This window comes from Macrotis lagotis, chromosome 1 (genome assembly GCF_037893015.1).
Source record: "Macrotis lagotis isolate mMagLag1 chromosome 1, bilby.v1.9.chrom.fasta, whole genome shotgun sequence".
Taxonomy (NCBI): domain Eukaryota; kingdom Metazoa; phylum Chordata; class Mammalia; order Peramelemorphia; family Peramelidae; genus Macrotis; species Macrotis lagotis.
In genome coordinates, this window is record NC_133658.1 from 353178719 (window position 1) to 353197128 (window position 18410).

The 18410-nt window shown below is 37.5% G+C and overlaps 1 protein-coding gene across 3 annotated transcripts in view; it reads right to left on the reverse strand.

The window, feature by feature from the left end:
- Positions 1-18410, reverse strand: part of PTPRT (protein tyrosine phosphatase receptor type T) — a 1378737-nt gene that overhangs the window by 87103 nt on the left and 1273224 nt on the right. For all 3 annotated transcript variants that reach the window (XM_074211996.1, XM_074211997.1, XM_074211998.1), the window contains one exon: positions 5083-5170. In XM_074211996.1, the coding sequence (XP_074068097.1) occupies positions 5083-5170 (88 nt within the window). The remainder of the gene's footprint in view (positions 1-5082; positions 5171-18410) is intronic.

Genomic DNA, 18410 nt, shown 5'->3' on the forward strand with positions numbered 1-18410 from the left:
TTGTAGTCTTGGATGAATCAATTAATCAATATAGTCCTTAGTTTCCCATATGTGAAATGAGAGGTAGATTAAATGATCCCTTAAAGTTCTAAGTCTATGATTTTTGGTTGAGATGATCTATTACTAATAAATGACATTATATGGTGATGAAGGAATGAAGTTAACAGGAAAAGAAAGTCTCATCTTCCTGAGTTCAAATCTGGTCTCAGATATTGATTAGCTGAGTGACCTTGACTAAATCATCTAACCCTATTGCTTCAGTTTCTTCATCTGTCAAATGAGCTGGAGAAGGAAATGGTAAATCACTCCAGTCTCTTTGCTAAGAGAACCCCAAATAGGGTCATGAAAAGTCAAACATGACTAACAACCACAACAACAAAATAGTTGTTTTAAACATTCTGGCTTTTTGAAATCTCACAGGTAGGTACTTGTGTGTGTGTATGTGTGTTTGTAGTGTGTGTGTGTGTGTGTGTGTGTGTGTGTATACACATATATGTATATGTGAGGGTACTACAGATATTATTGTTCCCATTTTATAGGTGAGGAAACTGAGGCTCAGCAAAGTGAAAAAGTTTGCCCATAATTACATAGATTATAAATATTAGTGGTGGGATTTAAACTTAGGTCATTTGGATTCCAAATCCAACACATTGTTCATTACATGATGTGGCCTTTCCCCTCCAACTCTTGGAGTTGGGCGTGCCATCATTCCACAAGATTCTTCAGTAATAGCACAGTGTATTTTTTCCCAAGAAAACTTCAGGATCCAGTAACAATGTATTCAAAATTCTAAGTGAAGTATGCATGAATGGAACCAGTAATGGAGACAAGATCTGATGTCTGGTGATGTTGATCAGAAAACAATGAAAGCTTGAGGGAAAACAAGCTACCTGCAGATTTACCCTAGACATGCAAATTCTTAATCCTATTCCATGGAATATCACAGTGGGCTATACATCAATGACTGAATGGAATGGAAAGGAACCACAAACCCTCCTGACCACTGCTATTTCCTCAATCTAGCTGACTCTGTTGGAGTTCAGTTCATGGACTGCCTTAGAAACTCCTATATTCAGGGTCAATGATACATGGCTTTGAGATGATTCTTATCAGACCTAGGAAGGAACACAAAGAGAATGATAAATCCAATAACCACAATGTTTCTGGCATTATATCTTTTTCTACCGCAAAAAGACTAAAAAAAATGAGATGGATGTTTCCTAAAAACAAACTATTTGGTTCTAGGTTGATGCCTCACTTGATTTCCTGTTTTCATCTATTCTAGAAGTCATATGCTCCATTCCTTTTCTTGAGGTTCCAGTCAATAAGTCTCAAGCATTGACTAAATGCCTACCACGTGATGAAGGTACTACAGAGGAGCCCATTCAGTGAGCTGGAGACCTTTCTTGTATCATTTTGCTTCACTTGGGACTTTGTATACTGAGCATCTAACCTACATAGTAACCTATAATCTAACCCCTATAATATCCACATATATGGATCATAGTCAATAGGGTGTAATCTGTATCACTGGTGTGAATATCTACACTGATGAAGTCATAAATACACTGAATTATTATACTCCTAAGTCCAATTATGCTACTAATATGATGTGCATCAATAAAAGGAAAGACTATCATTTTGAGATTCTGAATATCTACATATCTTACCTCTGAATCAGAACAAGGAATATATAGTATATATATATATATATATATATATATATATATATATATATATGTATGTATTTGTGTGAAACTTTACAAATCTTTTCTTCTTTGCAAGACACTCCCTTTCCATTTTATATTCCTAGTTTTTTCAAAGGTATTGTCTAGACATTAAATAAATAAATTGAACTATGCAAAAGGTAAAGATTTTGTTTATTTCAATACATAATTAACTCAACTGAATAGTACAGTGTATCCTCAATAAGTGAGCTGGGCAAAAATCTTGGCTTGATCATACAGGGCATTGAACCAGAACATACATTCATGACTTCAGTTATATCTAAGTCTGTCTAATAAGTCTGCATTTGTCTTCTCTGTTATTTAACGATTCAGTGAACATTTATCATGACCTATTGTAAGTCTCTTTGAGAAGGAAGCAAAGACAAATGAAGCATAGCTCCTGGCCCTAGAGAAGATTTCAATTTAATCAAGGAGATGAGAAACAAAGACAAATAACTATGATAAGAAAAGAAAGCAATAAATACATTAAAGAGATGCAAAATACAATGGGAGATCAAAGGAGAGTAATAGTAGACCTGACCAAGAGTATCAGAGAAGACAGCAAGGAAGAGGTGGTCTTAGCCTTGAAGGAAAGTTAATATAGACAGAAATGAAGATTGGAGGGTGTAGAAGCTTTACAGGTACAAAAACAGATATGAGCATTATGAAGATGGAAAAATTCAAGTCCAGTTTGATTAGAAAGAAGCAGAATAAAATAAAGTTGAGAAGACAGACTGAGGTCAAACTGTCTCAGGAAGGTTTCTCATCTGAGTATTTAGATTTTGAACTTATGTGATATTTGTAATGTTCTTGGAGTAGGGAGGAGACTTGGGACTTGATATAATTTGCCTGATAGCTGAATAGGCCACTTCTACTGCTTCCTGACCATCATAGAGCTACAGAGGCCAGGCAGGTAGTATGGTGTAATGGACAGTGTTATGGACAAGGCAAGATACACGGTTTTGTTTTGTTGTTCATTTGTTTCAGTTGTGACTGATTCTTTGTGATCCCATTTAGAGTATTCTAGGTAAAAAAATAATAGAGTAGCTTGCTATTTCCTTCCTCAACTCATTTTACAAATGAGGAAACTGAGGCAAACATGGTTGATTTATTTAGTGTCACAGAGCTAGCAAGTGTCTAGGGTGGCATTTGAACCCAGGTTCTAGGTACCTGATTCTAAGTCCCATTCTATCCACTGTACCAATTGGGTGACACTTCCTCAGATCCTTTCTAGTTGTATGACCTCAGACAGGCCACTTGAACTTCTTTCATTTTCAAGTTTCCTCAAATGTAAAATGAAAATAATAATAGCACTTGCCTTTCATAATACTTGAGGAGGATCAAATGAGGCAATTTATACAAAGTGTTTTACAAACTTTAAAATGCTATATAGATGTTTTCTTTTCATTTGAATGCTGGGAAGCTCCTTAAAGATCATCTGCCTAATCTTTTTTCTTTATTATTAATTATATATATATATATATATATATTTATATATAATTTTATATACAAGCAATCTAAGACTCAGAAAGAAATGATTTGTCCTATATCATCATTTAGTTAGAATACAAAATGGGACTAGAACCCGTATTTCATTCCGCTTGCTCTAATGTCCTTTATACCAGACCTTAATCCCTCAAAATTTCTTTTCTTTCCCTTATTTCTGCCATTAAGAAACAGGCACATTCCCTGAGGATCTTCTATGGACATTTTATTCCACACTGGTGAATTTTCTCTATATTCAAGGGATGATTAAACCCCCCCAACAATAACACAATGATCTTCTTCCCCTTTTGGAAAAGAGGGGACTTTACAGGGCAAGGTCTATGAATGCCACTGATTCCACCTAGGTCATTTCCATCATTGCCCCTAGAGTTAGGATGAATGTCTTCCACAAAGGAGGTTGGGAAAACTTTTGTTGCATCAATACATGAAGGTAAGATTCTAAAGTAAGAGAACTATACAAGCATTCTTCCCTGTATCTCTCTTTTCTTGAGTTTACACACTTAGTCCATGTGATTCACAAGGTTCTGGACAAGTCCCTGATCTGCACATCAACGACAACAAGTAAGGGCCCTTTGCCTGATAAATTAATCACAATGGTGTATGTGTTGTAAAGCAGGGCTGTCCAATCTTGCTTTAAAATTTTTTTTAATTGAAACAATAGACAATATATTTTCATTTGCCTCTTTAATGATAGCTCTGTGGTATCTTGGCACCATCTACTAAAGCATTTAGTAAACCCACAGGCAGAATGCATAAAATTGCCTTGTTGGATATGACCCATGGGCTGCATTTTGGACAGTCCTGTTATAAACTATCAAGATTCTGATTGCAAAAAGTGGGTTGAAGCAAAGATCAAAACATGCATTTTGGCTTGCTGATAGCAAGTAGAGATTCTACACCGAATGGACATCTGACAATTGTTTACAAGATGAACTTGTTCCAACTTGTAGTATATTATTGTAATGGAATGCTATAAGAAATGATAAATGGAAAGATTTCAGGAAAACCTGGAAAGAATTAAATGAACTGATACAAAGTGAAGTGAATACAACCAGGAGAACCTTGTACACAGTAACAATATGGTAAGATGATCAACTGTGACTGACAGCTACTCTCAAGATACAGTGATCCAAGACAGTTCTAAGAGACTCATGATGAGAGATGCTATCCACTTCCAAAGAAAGAACAAATGGAGTCTGAATACAGATCAAGGCATACCATTTTCTATAATTTTTTTGTTTCTTTTTCCTTTGAGTCTGTATCTTCTTTTACAACATAACTAATATTGTAATATGTTTTGCATGATTTAACATGTATAACCCACATCAAATTGCTTAATATCTCAGGAAAGAAGGATGAGAGAAGAATTAGAACTCAAAAATTTTTTAAATGAATGTTATAAATTGTCTTTATATGTAATTGGAGAAAACTAAAATGTTATTTAAAAAATAAAGTAATTGTAGGAAATAAAAGATAAACTTGTTCTGAACAAAAAACACTAGGGATATGTTTCTAGAATCAGAAGTCTTTCAATTGTCCTTAAGTGATATAATCCCAAGCCAGGTCCTTTAGCATTACAAACTCATAGATACAGATTTGGAAGAAAACTCAGAGGCCATCTCATCTAATCTATCAATCATCAGATGAGGAAACTGATATCTGAATAGGCCTAAATGATTTGCCTAAAGTCATACATATATCAGAGGCAGGATTTGAACGTAGGTCCTCTGACTCCTGAGTCAATGTTTTTGCCATTGTAGTGAGATAAACCATATCAGGCACAAAGGTACAGGCCACCAGAGAAAATGTACTCCTAAACCCAGAGAGAAACATCCACCTTTGCACCTACAGGAGATGATGTTCCCATATCGATTCTTATTGCGGTTTTCATCTTCCTTGGCTGTGTCCCAAGATGCCGTCTGCCCCTCAGGTAATGCCTAAAAAGCAACAGGAGAGAGAGTTAGAAGAAGAAAGAGAGACATGAGTAGGGAAAATTATTTCCTCCTGGTGAAACAACCATAATAGGCAGAGATAAGGATTCTGAAGAACTTGGCATAGTAATTCAATCCAAGCAATAGTCTGCTTTTAGGATAGGTTCCTTAAATAAAAAAAAAAGTTAAATAGACCTAGATAAAAAAGGCCTAGCAATTAAGACTTGGAAAGAACCTTAGAGAAAATTTTATCTAAATCTTCCCTCATTTAATGGATGGGGAAACTGTGATTCAGAGAGAAGAAGGTCAAATGCTCAAGGTCAGATCAGTTAGTGGGAGAGCCAAGACTAGAATCCATGTCTCTTGACAACCATTCTGAGATTTTCCCCAATATAACAAATGCTTAAAGAGACTGTGAGACTCCTGAATACATGTGGAGCATCATTCTCTTATGTCATTTGGAACTTAGAAGGCAAGTTGCCTGACAGTTGGAATGACTAGCTTTAGACACTTGGAAGGAGTGTTTTGCTGCTACTTTTCTTGAAGGTGGGATCATCCTGATGGAGTCAAAGCTTAAGTAATAGCTTCTTCAAAGCAAGAATTGTATTCATTTGGGGGGTGGGGGGGTGGAGGGTTTTTCTCCCAGAGGCTAGCAGAGTGCCTAACATGTGAGACACCTATAAGTACTTGATTAATGAATGGATAAATAATTTCATCTTGGATGTTTATCCCTGGAAGTGGTTTTTCTTTCTGGGCCTTAGTTTTCCCATCTGTAAATGAAAGATTTTTACTGGGTCTCAAGTTCCATTCCTGTTCTAAATTGTATGCTCTTCCCTAGTATAGCTAAACATGTTGAGTACAAGAGAGATGAAAGTAATAGTGCTTTTCCTTCTTCTACTTTAATCATAGTTTGCCACAAGCCTTTTATAATTACACCTGACCCAGGCATGGCTGCATGTTTACACAGATTCCTCATACTAACCTTCCATGACTACTTCAAAGCCTTAAGGTCTAGACAAAAATAGTACAAATAGTACATCCTTGGCCTGTATCTTCCACAGAGCTCTACCAAGAGGACTACCTTCCAGGTAAGCTTGGAAAGAATTATTTGGAGAAGCTAGCCTCAATGGATGACACTGAGATCTAGAACTCTCAGGACAGGGTTTGCTCCATCTAGTTTGTATCAGCTTTTGAAAGTAGATTGTTAAATTTTCAGTATGAGCATTTACATTTACATTGACAAATGCTATAAATCAGGACTTTGATTTATTGTTTTGTTTATTTTCTAGACTTAAGAAAGCAATTGCAAAAATGTTAATAATGCAAATTAAACTTAAAGGGTATTCATTCTGCCCGACCTCCACCCTAGTCACCTGTTAAACATTTGTCAATATGCCCTGACTAGAACTCATGTCTCTTGACAATCAGTTCAGGACCTTCCACAATATGCCCCATAAAGAGAATATAAATTTATCAAGTACATGCAAAGCCTCATTTAAGATACTGCCATATTGCCCTCCTTTTTCTCATCCTCCTATCCTAGGAACCTTACCATCTATCTTGGAACCACTCATCTGGGACTTTGATCTGGGACCTTTCACTTTATCTTGCCCCTGCTTTTCAAATTTCTTTTAGGTACTTTCTAACTCCAAAAGAATATAAAGTTATTATCAGGGAAGGGATTGTTTTGCTTGCCTGTATTTGTATATACAGCACTTCACACAGTGACTAACAGAATTTTATTTAAAAATATTTAATAATAATAATATTTACTTAATAAATGCTTTATTATTTATTCCTTCATAAGGCCTATATTAAGTCTGTGGTTGTGGGACAGTACTGTAGCCATATTATATGAGCTTGAGATAATCTAATCTAACCCCTTTATTTTATTTTTTAATTTTTTTTAAGGATTTTTTTTTTTTTTGCAGGGCAATGGGGTTAAGTGGCTTGCCCAAGGCCACACAGCTAGGTAATTATTAAGTGTCTGAGGCTGGATTTGAACTCAAGTACTCCTGACTCCAGGGTCAGTGCTCTATCCACTGTGCCACCTAGCCACCCCAACCCCTTTATTTTACAGATAAGCACATGAGGCTCAGAGAAGTTGAACAACTTGCTCATGGTCATACAGTAGTTAGCAGTGCTCAGATTTGAACCTCTTATGCCACTTTCTAGTACTTTTCAGTCAGAATGTCTATTCTTAGTTAGATTTTAAGGAAAACAGCTTCAAACTAAACTAGATTTTCAGAAAGAAGATGAAAGATCAGATTCATAGAGTCTTACATAGAATTATCTAGAATTTCATTTTCTCCTCTGCTTACCAAAGACAGTTTTTGGTTACAGTTTGTATTTTCAACAGATACAGTTTTTTAAAAGAGGGAGCAGAGAGCCAGCATTGCCAGGCTGTAGCAATAAAGGAAATAAACTCAGGTTCATATGAGATAATATATGTATAGCATTTTGTAAACTTTAAAGAGCTATAAAACTGCTAGCTATTATTATCATTATAATAATAATTATCATCCTTATTATTATATCTCTTTTCTCTCTTCAGGCCTCAATTAGTTCTACTTGGAAGATTTGATCTGGTGGAACAGGGTCATGTAAACATTGCCTTTTTCTATCATAGCAGATACAATATTTTTGTAATTTGCTTTCAAAAAGATCTAGGGGGAAAAAGTAAAAAAGCAGTTTTAGGTTATTGGGAAATTCAGTTCTTGGTCTGTTTTTTTTCTCAATCAGTTCTCCAGCTACCACCTCCCTGCACCCCCCCCCCCCCCCGCCCCCAACTCTTGCCCCCATCTAAGTGTTGTGAACCATGGCTCCCAACATCTAATGGCCTGGCTCACAGTGTGCCCCTGCTTATCCTGTATTAATATCAACTGAAGTTCACTCAGTGCTTTGAGATACTGAGCTGTGGGTATTGCTGGCTGACAGTTTGCCAGTTACAGCTGGATTGTTTCCCCACAAGCTCATTGACTAAATGGAGCTTCCTGAAAGAAAAGTGAATGTGTGAGGAACATGTAATCAGAACTCTGGATTTCTGAGGCATCTGTGTTCTAAAGGGTAGCATGCTGATTATGACAAGGGGTGGAATAAGCAATATACACTTAATAAATACTTTAGTATTCATTCCTTCATTAGACCCATATTAAGTCTGCAGTTGTGGGGCAGGACTGTACCTATACTGTATGAGCTTGAGACTGGTAGAATCCAGGATCTGGACACCAAGGTGGAAAGCTTTGCTTTCCCCCTGTAAAAGTAACAAAAATAAAGGGCTATGTGGTATCCTGGATTGAATACTAAACTTGGAACAAAGGGAAAAACCTGAATTCAAATCCTACTTTAGAAAGTTGCTAGTTGTGCAACCCCTAGTAATTCAATTCTCCTCCCTGAGCTTCAGTTTATCATCTATAAATTAGGGGCACCTACCTCATAGGGAGATTAAAAGGAGCACATGAGGTGACAGGTAAAACAATTCATGAACTTTAAAGCATTTATAAATGTCAGCTATTTTTATTATGGATACTTTGTGAGATGCTAAATCTTATGTGCTAAATCTTATTGGAATGGAGCTAGAGTTGGGACAGAACTGTTGTTTTTTTTTTCTGGGGCAACTCCATGTTGTCCCTTAGTAAAAAGAAATGGAAATTATCTCCCTTCAACCAAACTGATGTCTGTGAGTGAGAATCTTAGGAAAGCAGCCTGGAGCATTGGTGCTGAATTACATACTGCCTTTCACAGGAGTGATGGCTTTCACTCTGTATTCCCCAAATGATTAAAGTATATGTGTTCTCCGAGTACTACAGTAGAAAATCAATAGGAAGACCGATGTTTTCATTTGGTGAGATGATGTAAAGGGTTTTTCTAGTTAGTAATTGGGCTTGTGGGTCAAACTCCTATGGTGAGGACAGGATTAGGTGTTCTGTTTTTACATCCTTACCTGGTCCCAGGGAGGACTATTTTAGACTTGAGATAGGATCATGGGGTTCATTCATTCATTCACTTATTTTTCCAATACACATTTATTAGGTTCCTATTATGCCTATTCTGGGGATACAAATATGAATCAATCAAATAAAAAGCATTTATCAAGTAGCTGCTATGTGCCAAATACTATTTTTTTTTAAAGGCAAGTCTAGTCTAAAAAGCTATCATAGTTTATTAGGGGGAATTCTCCTAAGATATGCACAGATAAGTATAAAGTAGAATGTGATAGAAGCAAAGGATCATGGAATTTTAAGCCTGAAGGGATTTTCTAGTCCAAAGTCCTCATTTTAAAGATGAGAAAAGTGAGGCTGGAGGCAGGGAGTGAGGTTGTGAAGTAATAAAGGTACAAAGAGACAGTGTCAGAACTCAAATCCAGACCCTTCTGGCTCCAAATCCATAGCTCTTTGCACTGATAGTTTGCCTTCAGAATAAATCATAGGTCTCAGGCTTATGGACAAGGCAACCATCAGACTTCCTCCTACTGGATTCTTAAGCCTGCTCTGCTCTTTTAAACCCTGCCTGGAAGCAATGCCCTTTCTCTTCTGAAAGCAGAGGCAGATGGATGGTTTACTATAATTTCTCTAGCTATAATTTTCTTTGACCAGACATCGAGATTTTCAGACTACCACTGGCAGAGTCAGTAGAGTCTAGAAACATTGATGGCAGAATAAGTGCTCCCAGCAAGAACATTCCACTTGACCTCTCCTATGGTATTCACTCAGTTCTATCCATCTCTTTCCTTAAAACATGCCCTTCCTCCCAAAAAAGAACCTACATATGAAGGAATATCACCCTCCAATGCAGACAGAAATGTTTTTAGATTTTTTAGGGAAGACTTTGATACAACACTGGATATTTGATGAATCTATAAAATATCCCAAGTATCTACCACTGTATGTGAAAGACTCTCCAGGGTTACTGCCAGTGAGACAATTAAGGCAGAGTAAACAAAAGATCATCATACAATCTCAAGGTTAGATGGGGCCTGGGGGATCATCCAGTCCAACCTTCTATTCAGTTAAGGAGAGGTGCAAAGATGAAAAATACAGATCTTTCCCACACTGGGTTTGCAATTAGCCAGGGGAATATTACAAGGACAGATCATGTCCTGTACTCATCCCCACCCCCCAAATCTTGCTTACATGTCACCCTACCACTGCTGCTACTATGCTTTAAATCCCGCACTTAGCTGATGAGTACACATTATATCCAGCTGGCTCCAAATTCCTAACCTAATTCACCTTGGCCATCTTCCATTCATTTCCTCCACCCCTCCCCCAAATCACCATTCTGAAACTCACCTGATCCAAGAAACCTTTAACCAGCACTCCCTCTTTGTGCTATTTCCTCCCCATTGAAATATGTTTCCTTAAGGCAGGGACAGTTTTTCTTAGAACCAAATGCTTGATAAATATTTCATTTCATTCATTTATTCACAGGGAATTATAATATGAGGAGCAAAAGATCACAAGATTTAGAACTTGGAAGGGGCTTTAAATATGATGTAGCCTTCTCAGTTTACAGAAGGAGAAAGTGAAACCCAGAAAAGTGAAATGGCAGGTGGTTATTGAGTGTGTACATGGATATTTCCAGTGATAGGACACTCAGTACCTTACCAGGCAGACAGTTTCCTTCTCAGACAACTCAGGTTCTTAGGAAGTTCTTCATAAATGTATCTCTCTGGAAATACTTAGGGAATGCATAGCAGTTCTCCTCCACATAATAAGTTCCTTGACAAGAGTTTAGTGAATATGTCCCCTCTAAATTATTTCTTCCTAAAAATCTCATTTAATCATTCTTTACATGGTATGGCTTCACATCCTTCTCCTGGCCACCTGTTTATCTGAGTCCTTCCTAAAATATGATATGGGGAACACAGCTCTCCAGATGGGGAGATATAATAAGTAGGACATAGCCACCTGACATCATAACCAGTCATGCCTCTCATTTCCAGAGAGTTGGGTATCTCCCTCTAATAGAATCCAGCAGAAAAAAAAATATGTTAGGCTCTCCCATAAGTGTTATTGACAAAGGCAGACTTGTCGAGTCCTCATTCAAATGTCCAGGAGGGAGACATAATAATCAAGTAATTGCTGGACTTTGATCACACATCCATTTCCCTTTCCAGAAAGCTGCTACCTAATACAAGATAATTTCTTGAGCCAAAAACAAATGAAGGGGTGAAAGTATGAAAGGGATGCTCATTTCCATCTTCAAAGTGAGAGGGAGAGGGGCATTATTTTTGCATTAGTATCTGGTTACAGTAGATTGACCAGAGAATGGTGACAGTCATTAGGAATCTAATCATACTCTTTTGAAACCAAAATTGCCATCTCATTATATTAATCCATTATCAATCTCTCTCTCCTTTTTCATTCTCTTACCCTTTGTGTGTTGAGTTCTATTTTTATATTTGTCTTCAAGGTAAGAAAGGTTTCCTACTATCCAATAGCTTTTTGTTGTTTGTTGTTTATTTAATTTTCTTGTTTTTTTAATCTTCTGTCTTATTTATTTATTTTTTAAACTACATGCAATGGTAATTTTCAACAATCTTTTTTTTTGCTAGGTTTTAAGTTTTACATTTTTCTCTCCTTCCCTCCCCTCCCCTCCCCTTATAGAAAGCAATCCAATATGGGCTATTTATGTACAACCATGCTAAACATAGATCCATATTAATCATGTTGTGAAAGAAGAATCAAATAGAAATGGGAAAAACATTAGAGAGAAAAATAATATTTAATACTTGTTTATTTTTTAAAGAAGAAATCATTACAGAAGTCTTGGCTATCTATACCCTCACTTTGTCCATATGAAAAAGCACTGAGACCAAGAATTCATAGATGCAGACTTCTGGAACAGTAGAGTCAGAAGGGTCCTTAGAAAGCAAACCTCTTTATTTTAAAGAAGAAGAAACTAAGGCACAGAAGGGGGAAGTAATTTGCCTGTAGTCACGCAGTGAATTAAAACTTAGGTCTTCTGATACCAGTTGCTAGTGTCCTCTCTTTCCTCATTACTAACCTGCATTGTAGACTCTTGCAAGAAACTGTTGGGTGAGTGAATGGAGAGCTAGGTGTGGCTCCATGAATAGTGGGGTTTAAATCCCATCTCTGACACTTACTAGCTTTGAGATCTGGGCAAAATCCCTCACTTTCCATGAGCATTAGGCAACTCCCTAAAACAAGTAGGATTAAAAGCAGGTTGCAATCCAACTCAGGGGACAGATTTCTTATACCAGGAGCTACTCATATTGACAGAATCTCAAGTTCTTCAAAACAACTTTGAAGAACAAATAGGACTCTGATCAATGCAATGGCTAACCATGACCTCAGAGGACTGATGATGAGCCATGGTACTCATTTTCTGATGAGACATAATGGAAGGAAGATGCAGAATACTGGGACAACATTTTTGGATATGGACAACGCAAGAATTTGTTTTGCTTGACCATACATGTTTGTTACAAAGTCTTTGTTTTTGTTTGTTTTTCAAGGCATGAGTAGAGAGGTTGGAAAAAGATTTTTGTTAACTTAAAAAATACAATAAAAAAATCCTAAATCCTTTAATAATCTGTGTATACTTAACTATATAAAAGTTTCTATCCCTTAAGTAGAATGTCAGCTCCTTGAGGATAGCGTCTATCCTATATTTATCCTTTATCCCCAGTTTCTGGGATGGTATTTTGTACCTAGTAAGTGTTTAAAATATGATGTGAATTGAACTGAAACCCCATTGCATTTGTGGGTAGGAGTCCTGGATGAGACAATAAGAATGGTAATCACAAAACAAGCACTCATCCTCTTTATACCAAACTTATCAGTTCATGCATTAACCAAGCCTGTTTGTCTGCTGTAGCACTTCCCAGCTTGGAATCCTTAAAGTCTGATTAATTGGCACTCTTGTCTATGCCCTCTCTTTTCATTCATTTACTTCAAGTTGATACTGTCTTTTATTTTCATAATGTTCCTTGAGCTCTCCTATTAAATTCTTGAATTCCTCTATATAACATATATATGCCTCTGGGTTCTTGAAAGTTGTGGTAATAGTGTGCATGCACTGACAGGTCCAACCAAAATGGAAATCTGTTGAATGTGAATCCAGTGATGGAATGAGGGAGTCTATCATCTAAGCTACCATCTAGCTAAACTGAAGAGAGACATTACCTGAAACATTGTTACCAAATAAAAATTTCTTTCCTCCCTCCCTCCTCCCTTCTTTCCTTCCTCCTCCCTTCCTCTATTATTTCTTTCTCCCTTCCTTCCTCCCTCCCCCCCTCTTCCTTCTTTTCTTCCTTCTGACAACAATTCAGTAAGACCATCCACTAAGGTATAAAGGGATTACAAACAGTGCAAGTACCAAAACCAATGAAATCTCAGATCTGCCCCAAAAGGTTCTATATTCTGATGCTGTCCTATAAACTTTCTGAGCTTTTTAATAGCATAAAACATTTATAAATGCCTCCTTATCCTCTCCACCCATAATTTAGCACAAGGAAAAGTATTTTAATGATTATTTATAAGTAGTCTGAGGAAAGAAAAGCAAGCCTGTTTTATCATTTTAAAAGGAATCTGTGGTACTGCTAATAGAAAACTGAACTTGGACTCCAGAGATCTGAGTTCAAATCCAGATGATGCCTTTGAGCAAGTCACCTAATTCCTTGGGCCTTCTTGTCTTTATCTGTAAAATGATGCTGAGGTTCTCCCAAGCTTCTGAAGTAGAAGGGAGAAGACAGGCCTTATCTACTTACATCTGAAAGCACAAACTTTCCATGAATAAATAGCCTAAGACATTTGGTGTGATAGGGAGATCATACAGTTAGCTGCAGGCCTGAGGGTGAAATTTGCCTAGCAACAGCAAAAATAAACTAGGGGTGGTGGGACTGCCTTTCCAGGACTACATCTGGGTGATGGGTCCCAGTCTGTGGATAGAGATTCAAGAACTACATTCCCAAGAGATGTTGGCTTACTTCAGTATCACCAGTACTTAGGCTTGTAGGGGGAATATATTACTTAGCTATTGGTGGGGATGGGGTTATTATCTATAAAATTAGGCTGGGATGTTGTGAGAGTCAAATGAAAAATGGATGTAGGCTGTTATTGTTAATATTCTTCAGGCTTGTCTGATTCTTTGTGACTCCATTTGGGTAAAGATATTGGAGTGGTTCACCATTTCTTCTCCAGCTCATTTTACAGTTGAGGAAACTAAGGCAAGTAGGGTTAAATGACTTGGCAAGGATGCCTGTGGGCTCTGAGTTCTATCCACTGTACCTCTAAGCTATACCAAAGTAAAGCACTTTGAAAATCTCAAAATGCTATATTAATACCAGTTATCATTATTATTGTTGTGGTGGTTGTTGTTTGATAATGATGATGATGATGTTGAAAATGATGTCTACAATGACCAGACTTCCTGTCTGGAGATGACATCATTTTTGAATCTTCTATTGTACTCTTGTTGAGCCAAGGAATGTTTATAGAACAACAGAGAAGTATACTGGTAAATTTTTAACAATCTGGATTTCTTATATGTAATATTCTTTTAAAAGTTTATTAAGCATTATTAATACTTTCTTAAATCTAGATAGGGCACAGTGAATAGAGTGCCAGGCCTATAGACAGGAAGACCTGAATTCAAATCTGGTTTCAGACACTTACTAGCTATGTGACTCTGGGAAATTCTGTAAAACTCTGTTTGCCTCAGTTTCCTCATCTGTAAAATGAAGATAATAATAGTATCTATCTCTCAGGGTTGTTGTGAGGATCAAATGAGATAACATTTCCCTCCCCTCTTATCACCTCTTCTACACCTTCCTTTATTTCCCCTCTCCCCCCCATCAATGATCCTTTTATTTATCTACCTTACTGTGTGACCCTGAGCAAAGTATTTCCAATTTCCTTAGTGTTTCCTCCCTCCTCCATATGAGATGAAGAGGTTGCATTAGATGATCTTCAAGGCTCCTTCAAGCTCTAACAATCTTTGAAATATTAAAGTAATAACTGATGGGCCTCAGAAGGCAACTATCCAAGGCTTCTCCATTCCGTACTGCAGGGCAGTCCAAAAGGTCAGAATTAAAGAAGCACCTACAGGAACTGGCAGTGGATGGTTCAGTTTTGACATTCAAGGGGAAAGCCAACATTATTTGGCATCCTGCCACTAAAGAAGGCATTATTGATGAGCTTGGCTAAATGAAGGAAAGTAGAAAATAATTCTCAAAGGAATTAACGCATTTATATAGGAAATAAGTTTAACTTAACTGTGTCTGCCTAGGTGTGAGTCTGGTGTCTAGGCACGTTTGCACCTAGGCATGGGTATGTTTCAGAAAGCCCTACTGAAGAGGCAGGAGGCCTCTTCAGAAAGAGTAAGAGCCTGTAGAAGAGTTCATCATATCTTCAAATACTGACTATGCTGCTTGCCTGTGCAGGTACAGGGTGAGTCACTAAATATGGATTTTGATCCTGCCTGTTAGACCTACTGAATATTTAAGTGTGTTTCTGAGGACCCTTGGGGCTTCTGCCCTGCCACTATCTCTTCTTCAAGTCCTTTATAAGAGGCTAGTGCCAGCCTGGCACACAAGGAAGGAATGCCTTACAAACTCCTTGTCCTAAAGGAGGTAGCAATTTTTCAGGTGGTTTGTCTAATGCTTAGTGGCAGGAAAATTGCTGAGATGACCACAGAATAACTTCCAACACTGAATCTATATTTTTTCTTTCAGTGTCCTTGCCCTTGCTATATTTGATGACCTGGGGTCTTGTGGGATTCTTGATCCTGAAAAACAAAGGAAGATTGAAAGATCTCATTCTTTTTTTGTTTTCTTGAAGATTGACTTTTATGGAGAACATTTTTTGGTCCTTTCCCAGAGAGTGGGAGCTTGATATTTTGGACATTGCATCACAAGTAGAATTTGATAATGCTAGCAGCATAGTAAGTCATTATAAGATTATAATTTATAAGACCATGAGTCCAATCCTTTCACTTTACAGGGGCTCAGAGGCCCAGGGAGGGGAAATTACTGGCCAAGGATTACAAACCCATTAGGAGCAATGCAGGCTTATAACCCAAGTTTCCTGACTTTTGGGCTTTCTATTATATCACATACCTTACTGTAGATAGTTCCTTAGAGTCATATACAAACTATATATTTGGGAGGATGGGGGAAGGAAGGTTACATATTTTATAAGAAGAGAACTAGATCTAGAGGCATCGTTTTCATCTACTGGAGCAGAATTTTTAGAGATTAGGACCTCTGAGAATTCAATGGCCTGTAATAACAGTGCCAAGAGGCTTAAACTGCTGGGCACTCACCCAGGCATGAGATGAGTACCTGTTCTACATGCAAAGACTGTATCTTATTTCCTGCCACCTTGGGTTATTACCTGAGAGTTCAGATCAGCCCTTGGTCCACTGCTGGATCTTATCAAGGTACAATGGGAAGAGCCCTAGCCTGGATGTCAGAGGACTTTGGTTCAATCTTGGCTTGGCCACCTTGGACACATCACTCAACTTCTCTGGGTCTCAGTGCCATCTTCTGTAAAATGTCAAGGACCCTTCCAACTTTAAAACTCTCCTATCTATGATCCCAGCATTCAGGGAGATAGAATCATTAGAACGTCTCAAAGATTGGGGCATTTTCTTTATGTGCCTTCTCCTCCTCTTTCTCCAGGCTTTGAAATGGTGGATATTCTCTCTTTGGATTTTTGGAACACTATTCTCTCTTATGTGACTGATTCCTGTTTCCTTTACTTGTTGTTATAAATGGCTTCTGAATACTTAGTCCAGGGTGATTTAAAAAGTTTTAATTAAGATATCTACCAAAATGGCACACCTCCCTCATGGTGGGAGAGAGGGGTGGGGAAATCCCTAAGTGCAAGGTCTTTTATGCACTTTGAAAAGCTTTGTTTCTGCCCCCTCATGCCAACCAAAGGCTGGGATCACAATCTAAGTGGACCAATCTAATTGATTCCCCCATATATTTTCCCTTCCCTGCTCATTATATTAATGAGCAAGAACAGCTATCTCCTTGAGCACACACAAAGGAGAAGGTCAAGACTAGGTTAACTTAAAAACAGGTGAGGTAGTTTTTGATCAAAAGAAGGCTAAATCTTTTATCTTAACTCAGTACCTGCCCATAGACAACAATATAGGCAGACCTTAGTCTTTGTAATGTAAACTAGCAATTCTCCCTTCACATTCTTAGGAACCCAAAACACCCACATATTCTTCACACTTGTCTGTCATACATACCTTCTTTTGTTTTGGGCCTACTTCTCTTCTTCCTCTATTCTATCTTGACTGATGATCTAATCACTCCCTATTAGTTCAATTTGCATTTGTATGCAGGTGATTCTCACATCTATATATTCCACCACAGCCTGTTTCCTAAACTGTAATCCTTCATTTTGGACATTCTGAAGTGCAAGAACTAGAAGTCCCCTAGGCATTTTACCATGTCCAAAATAGAATTCAATTATTTTTCTCCCCAATTTCTCTTCCCTCTATACAATTTTCCTAGTACTATTGCAGATACTGTCATCTTCCCATTCACATCCTCAGTGTCATTTCAACTCTTCTCACTCATCATTCATATCCAATTCATTGCTAAATAGCATTGATTTTCACTTTACAACATCTTTCATGTTGTGAAGATAGAAGACATCCCCTTTTCTTCGCTTACAAATTATCACCCCAATTCATGACCTCATTGCCCCTAACCATAGCTTTTGTATTGATATCTCTGCCTCAATTTTCACCCTGTTCCAATATATTCTGCTCTCTTCCTCTAAAGTGGTTTTTATAAAACTTAGGTCTTACCATGCCGCTGCCTTTATTCAATAAATTCTAGTGATTCCCTACTATTTTTTGAGTCAAATATAAAGGACTACATTTAAAGTTATTCATAACTGGATCCCTTCCAATGTTCCCAATATTTTTATAGGATACTCTCCTCAACACACTATAGAATCTAGCCTCAAAGAAGATCAATGACATCACAAGGGTAATGTCTTGACTTTAAGTGAGAACTGTACCTCACTCTCTTTTCCAGTCATCCAAATCCAGTGGCAAGACAAAAAAAACAAGATGACTGACAGTGGATGACTTTGACCTTTTTGAAATTAGTCTTCCCCAGGTCTTAGTTTGGGGCAATGCCCATTCAATGACTAAGGGTTAGGTAAGAATTGAGATAAAAATGATCTAATTTACTGTTATAAAAATATCTGGGAAAGGAAGACCCTTAAAGTTTCTGCCCAGAACACAAAACAAG